Source organism: Grammomys surdaster, unplaced genomic scaffold (genome assembly GCF_004785775.1).
Source record: "Grammomys surdaster isolate TR1022 unplaced genomic scaffold, NIH_TR_1.0 357, whole genome shotgun sequence".
In the NCBI taxonomy this organism is placed as follows: Eukaryota; Metazoa; Chordata; class Mammalia; order Rodentia; family Muridae; genus Grammomys; species Grammomys surdaster.
The window spans coordinates 1,356,932-1,363,746 of NW_021604776.1; the positions used below are offsets into that span (position 1 = coordinate 1,356,932).

A 6,815-nucleotide genomic window follows, 5' to 3' on the forward strand; every position below is an offset into this window, starting at 1 on the left:
CTCTCTCTCTCTCTCTCTCTCTCTCTCTCTCTCCCTTTCTACCCCTCTTTGCAGCTCTTTGCCTTTCCTCCATCACCCCCCTCCCCCTCTACCCTCCCTTACCCCTTAGGTCACTCTCCCCATTACCCTCTGGAGATATGTTAAGCTTGTTAAGAGTTCAGTGGGGTAATTTTTCGATTAAACAAAATTCTGCGCACCTCCTGACTCCAGTGCCCACTACAAACCCTGCCCATCTCAGGGGAAGTCAATTTAGCTGAAACCCTACCCCGTTATTGCAGTTATTACTGCGACAATTAAGGCAAATAGGAAACCATTAAGATGCTGTAAAACGGCTTACGACCTGTTTACCGAAAATATGAGCGCGCCGAGAATAATTGGCTCTCTGCTCCCCAATATGAAAGAGCAGGGCTGCTTAAGCCTAGGGCCTGGGTCTGTGCTGCCCGCCGGACCAGGTCGGCACCTGAAACTTCTTCAGCATCAAGAAAAGAATCAGTTTACTAAGCATCTTCCTTTGAACACTCTTCCCACCCCCTCCCCTTTGCAGAGAGCACCAGCAAATCTAAAACTCTAGACTAGCTAGGCCTGTTGAGCTGGAAAGAAATGGGGTTGGGGCAGTGAAGAGAAGTTGCTCAGGTTTTGTACTTTGGTCTCCTCCATGTGCTAAAAAGGGCGGACTTGAATGCTAAGCGACATTGTCTCCTTCTTTTTAAGTACACATGTCCGATAAACGCAGAAATAAAATAAGATAAAAGCCGATGGTCCCGTTAGCTACTCGTTAGCACACGCTGACTTTGAGTTTTATTTCCGTCTTCAAAGACTCAGTGACCCCGTGGAGGACCACGTTTCAGTGCATCAAATTTACTTTCTGGTTGCTTCTGGCTACGAGTTTGGCAACTGCCAGACCAACTATGTTTTGGAGTTGGCTCAGGCCTTGAGTCCTAAGCAGAGATTTCTCTGGTTCAAAAGGACAGGCATTTCCCCCCTCGAAAATGCACATTGAAAAGCTGCACACGTCTCCTGCGAAGGAGCTGCCGGGCTTGAGGAGCCCGCGAGCCAGGCGCTCACAGGTCTCATTCTCTGTTCTCACTGGGAGGCCGGTCTTTTTCTTTCTTCTCGAATTTGCCCCTAACCCTGGCTCCTATTCCTAGCCAAAATCTTGGCCTATGGGTGGGAAAGGCTCCAAGCCTGCTCGTACCCCTAAGTAGGCTGAATATGCAGGGGCTCCGAGGCTCCACTATCCCACCGGTACAAGTTTCTCAGATAGAGAAGTGCAGTGTACATTAGTCCAAGAGACAAAAACTTGCCCTCACCCCCACATTAGCTGCTTGATTTACTGTCTGCCACGTTCCCAAAAATCATGGTCCACCCCATCAACCCGTTTCTAGTAAAGTCATGCTAGGTGGGGGCATGGGGGTGGGGACAGAAACACAGAGGAAGATTCTGGCTGATGCCTTTCTGGTGTACAGACAGCAAACACTGCTTAGTTCTGACTTCTTTGGTTATTTCAGGAGTCCCCAAGTGACAAAAACTCGGATCTTTTTAAAGGTCTTCTCTGAAGGCAAGGGCTCCAGTTTTCCTGAGAACAGCGTAACTGATACCCACTAGACTCTTGGGCCACCGGGTGGGGGTGGACAGTGTACACAGTACACGGGTCAAAAATAGCGCCTGCTCTCGGGCAGTGTTTCCTGTGCCTGGCCAGGATCTGGCCAGAGCCTCAGCCCTGGGAGCAGCCGTCCGTGTGTGAGCGTCCAATGTGGCTGCTTTGGTGCTCTTTGGAGAGGCCTTTGGCTCTAAAACTTGTCATTTGGAAACATTAAAGTTTCGGAACAGACAGAAAGAAACCACACCAACAGGAACTTAAAGCCCAAGAATACTTGTCTCTCTCTCTGTGTGTGTGTGTGTGTGTGTGTGTGTGTGTGTGTGTAAGTATTGGGGAGTCAAAGGATCACATTTGGCCAGGCGTCCCCTGGGCAGCTCCCCGGAGCAAAGAGAGGTTCCCCGACTCTGGGGACCCCCCCTCTATTCCACCCTCCTAGGCCATTCACCCCCAGCCACATACCTGGTGAAGACGTCAGGGTAGTGCGTCTTCTGGAAAGCCCGCTCCAGTTCCTCCAGCTGGTAACTGGTGAACGTGGTGCGGTAGCGCCTCTGTTTGCGCTTCAGCAGCCCCTCCTCCGAGTCGCTGCCGGCGGACAGGCACACGCTGTCCTCACCATCCTTGCCCTCGGCGTCCTCCGGGTGCAGCAACAGCTCTTCCTTGGGCGACAGCTCCCCGCCCTCGGTGGCCACTGCGGCGGCAGCGGCGGCGGCGGCGGCGGCGGCGGCGGTCACTGTGCCGGTGGCGGCCACAGAGCAGCGCCGGGGCTCTTTGAGCAGCGCGCGGGCATCGTCCTCCAGCAGCTCCTCCTCGTCGTCCTCCAGCAGCTCCTCTTCCTCATCTTCATCTTCCTCATCCTCCAACAGCTCCTCGTCGTCGTCCTCGGTGCCCGTGCCACCACCCGCCGCCGGGGCACTGCCGGGTCCGCTGGCCGCGCTGAGGCGCTCCTCGGGGTGCGCGACGCCCCCCGGGCCACCTAGCTCGTCCAGGGCAGGCGGCGGTGGCACGAAGGGCGCCCCGTTCTCGCGGTACGACTTGCTGCGGCTGATGCTCACCTGCGGTGCCTGGCTGATCTTGAGCGTGTCCCAGGCAGCGGCGGCGGCTGCGGCGGCCACGGCCCCTGCACTGTCCTGACGCTCCCCTGGCCGTGCAGTTGGCGGTGGCGGTGGAGGAACCTCTCCACGGGGACCTGCGGTGCCAGTGGCCGAGGCTGCCGCGGCCGCCGCTGCAGCTGCCGCCGCTGCCGCCGCCGCTGCGCCCTGGAGGAGGCGGCCCCCGCCCGGGCCGTACAGGCGCCGCAGCTTGGGTGGCAGGTGCAGCTCGGCCTCGAACGGGGCGCTGCTGCTCTTGGGGGAGCCTGCGGGCAAGGAAAAGTGGTCAGCGCGCTAGCCCGACCGTTTGTTCCCCCGCCTCGCAGCTGTTGGGAGCCGGCTGCTTTGCCGCCTCCGTGCCCCCTAGCCTCGGATTCAGCTCCCTTTCCTTGCACACTTTTCATGATTTCTTTTTTTCTCCTCTCATGAGCCCCGGTCCCGCCTTTTACCTTCGTCCCTCTTCTTTCTTATTCTGCTCTTTATTTCCTGTTTTCTTTCTCATACTACTCCTCCCTCCCCCATTTTTCTTCTTTCTACTTTCCACTCCTTTTCCTCATCTTTTTCGCCTTTACTTGCCTTTCTGGCTTTTTCCTTCATGATTCTACTTTCCCTCTCTCTTATTTCATTCCTTTTTTCTTTTATCCTCCTCTCCATTCTAGGGTGGGGCTAATTTAAAAAATCGAACAACTTTTTAAAATATCACCACTACTCTGAAAACTTTGTGCTCGACCTGTGCCAGCTGTTCTGTCTCATGGGCCCCAGGGTAGCAAGAGAGGTGCTGCCCCGCGGGCGACCCCTGCGGGGCGAAGCGGCCTGGGTCTCAGGGCCCTTAGTACCCGCCAAGTCCCAACAGCCCACAGCGGCAGGAGGCAGGGTTCCCTAGCCCAAAATAAAATAAAAAAAAAACAATTCTGGAGAAAATTTGGTAAGAAATGTCTGGAGCGGGGACAGGGGTGGGGCTCAACAGGCACAGGCCGCTCCTTCCCTTGGAGGAAGCGCCTGGCACAGGTGCCCTTGCAGGCTAAAAAAAGAAAAGGGAAAAGTCAGTTTGATTTTTAGAAAGGCTCATTCTCAGCCTTTCGCTCCGATCTTCCAAATGGTGTTGCTGCTGGATCACTGGTTTCAGGGTTGAAAAGACACCAACACTTCTTTGCCTGCAACCCTTCTGCGTCCAGCTCCAAGGGGAGACTTGAGTATTAGTTCAGAGGACCAAATGACACTTGTTTTGGATTTTTTTAATTTCAGAAAATAAAACACTTTAGATATCTCAACTCTTTAAAAAATTAACACAGTAGAGAAAAGTAGCGCCCATAAGCTATACATTTCATACATTTCAAATACAGTAACTTGCTATCTGGAGAACCCTGGGGTAATGTTTTCTGCAACACTTGCATTTAAAAGGTCACCGATAATGTACAATTAAAAACTAAAAGGAAACGCAAAACACTGAATATAAAGAAATCTTCCAAAGGAGAAAGGCTAAAGTTCACCTTGCCTGAAGACACCACCACCATTCCTTAGCTTTGGGGGTTCTTGTCTCCGGCAAGTAGCTGCTTTTTAAGGATTTAAGAGCATCTGCTGTTTCAGCGCTATTCGGGGCACACCCAAGGGCATCAAAAGGGACTTTTAATCGCATCTAAGTATCTAAGAGTCCCACCTCCCCCCCCACCCCCCAGTGAAGCTGGGCCCCTGCTTTTTCTGGAAAGAGAGGTAGAGACGGTCCCTCTCTCTAAGGGCCCAGGCCCTAGAGTTCTCCCTTCTCTTTCCTGTGCCTCCAGCTTGACAAGTCCCAGGCCCCTGGTCCCCACAATTTCAAACATTCAAACCAATGCCCAATGTCCTTTTGCAGGTGCCTGTCCTGCACAACCTTACCTTGCATGGCTTTTTCCTGGTCAGCGCGGCTGGCCAGCGGGGCAGGCAAGCTCTGCGCAGCTCCCAGAAGCCTCATTTTGCATGGGCTTCTCCGGCCCAGGATGCTGTCGATGCAGTAGGAGGAGAGCAAAGTTGGAGATTTACTCTTGCACTCGGGCCTCTCAGAGCAGCCCTCTTCCTGGTACTGATTGCTCATGGCTGGAGCTTTTTCCTTGGGCTCAGAGAGCGGACCTCTGCCTGCCTCTTCTGGCGAGTAGGATGAAAGAGTGTGTGTTGGGGATGGGTTGGATGGCTGATTATAACAGGTATTACTGCGATCTTTGTTCCTTTCTGTCCCCTCGGTTGCGGGCTCCCACCCTGACCTCAGCCGGAGCTCGTCCTCTCCGCGCTCAGGACAAGCGGTAACAAGTGTAGTGAGCGGCGGGCGCGAGCTCTGGTGTCTCTCTGCTCCACGTGCTGAGAGGCGCTCTCTGATTGGCTCTCGACAGAGGCCGGGCTGCGTAGGCCTGCCGGCAAAGCACAAAGCGCGAACTGGATTCTGGAGGGGCCAGCGAGTGTGGGGGCAGGGGACTAGCAGCTGGCACGCACCAGAGCCAAATTTCCTTTTCTTTCTTTCTCTTTCTCCCCTTTTAAACAACTTTCAAACTTTGCTATCGTTTTCTTGTCGCTCCTTCTTGTCCTTAAGGTTACTCTTAGTTGTAGTTCATTTGGGTGCTAGGCTTGTGGGTGCCACTTGGACTTCGGGCGCCCCTTCCACCATCCAGAGGACCTAGCTTCCTGGAAGCGAAGCTATAAAATTCAAGTTGAGATCGATCTGACGATTTTTAATGCCGATTTTGTCCTCCTAGGACAGTGTCTTGACCTCAGCGCTGTTTAGTTGTCATTCTCTCTAGGAGCAATGGACCTCCGACGTGCCAGGGGGAACCATCTGCTCTCTGAGCGTTTGCTTTTCTCTTGTGGCTCAGAGCCTAGAGCTATTTGTCTTTATCCAGAACCTATCTGTTGCTCTCTTGTTAATATCAGCTCCCAACATTCTGTCTCCGTTTTTTAACTCTGGAACGGGGGAAAGGCCCTTATACACAGAGATCTGCTAAAGGCAAAGTCTTCCCTGGAGTATCCAGAGAGGTGAAAGGGACTGGCAAGAGATAGTCCAAACCGCCCAGAGCAGAGACTGGGGACAAAACTGGTCAGAAGTCCCTTTTCTCTTCTGACACTTCTCACTCTTTACTACTTCCCCAAATTTATCTTGATTAGGCCATCAGCCGAGCGCCTGGGGTGTGAAAGCCCCTACACCACACCACAGAAGTGTGATTCTCAGTTTCCTAGGACAGAAGGGACTGATCTTCACCTAGAACCAAGTCGAAATCCCTAACAGTTTGAATCCTGTGACCTGGCCCCCATTAGCAAAAGTGATGGAGGAGAGCATTAGGAGAGCTAGTTTCTTCTCAAACAGCTCCCAGTATTGGACCCCATGGAAAATCTACACTCAACCCTGAGTGAAGTTGGATGGATTCCGGAGAGGAGTCAGCATGGACACCTTCACTCTCTAGGTGTAGGTTCCAAGAGACAGCTAGGGCCTTGACTTTGGCGGGGTGGGGGTGAGGGAGGTGGGTAAGAGGTCGGGGAAGGGGAATCCACGCCAGGTTTTCCTCTCTCAGCCCCTTCAATGTGTCAAAGAGAAAACGTTTTACAAAGGATTATACTTGAATCACTTACAGTCAGTATTTAAAAATACAAGGATACCTAACTGGGATTTTTTTTCCCCCCTAGCCATAAACATCTGTATAACTCCTGGATGCTAGTGGGTGGGTGGCAGATAGTTCGGGCTAGCTTGGCAGGCGTCCTCAACACAACTTGATGGGGTACAGAGTTGGGAACAGACACATTAGTACTACTAACACCACACTACTAGTAGTAATAGTAAGAACGGAGCAAAAAGGATTTGTCTCTGTCCCTCCATGCCATGGTCTCTTCGGTGTTTTCCGCTGGCTTCTCAACACATTTTTCCTATCCTCAAATGGTGGAGGAAGAACAGAAGAAGAGGCTGCGAGTTGCCTGGACATTTGATTTTCTTTATGCTCTCTCTGAGATTCCAGGATACCTGGAATAAGCTTCTGTCTTTCTTGGGTTCTGTTTGCATCCTCACCTTTTGATGTTTTAATATGGTCTCATCTAACTTTAAGCTAATATTATGTTCACCATTCCTGTTCCCCTCCCTGGCCCTTCGCCCTGGGGTCTCAGAGCAGCCCAGAGAA

General features: G+C 52.6%; 1 protein-coding gene across 2 annotated transcripts in view; it reads right to left on the reverse strand.

Moving 5' to 3' along the window:
• The window catches only part of Arx (aristaless related homeobox), an 11,779-nt gene extending 6,804 nt beyond the window's left edge, over nt 1–4,975 (reverse strand). Inside the window, exons 1-3 of one of the 2 annotated variants that reach the window (XM_028779619.1) lie at nt 4,923–4,975; nt 4,561–4,806; nt 2,060–2,954 (exon numbers count right to left, since the gene is read on the reverse strand). In XM_028779619.1, coding sequence (XP_028635452.1) covers nt 2,060–2,954; nt 4,561–4,756 — 1,091 coding nt within the window. In that variant the 5' untranslated portion in view covers nt 4,757–4,806; nt 4,923–4,975. Of the gene's footprint in view, nt 1–2,059; nt 2,955–4,560 lie in introns of both variants that reach the window. The other variant, XM_028779618.1, reaches the window with a different exon arrangement.
• Between the last annotated feature and the right edge of the window lie 1,840 nt (nt 4,976–6,815).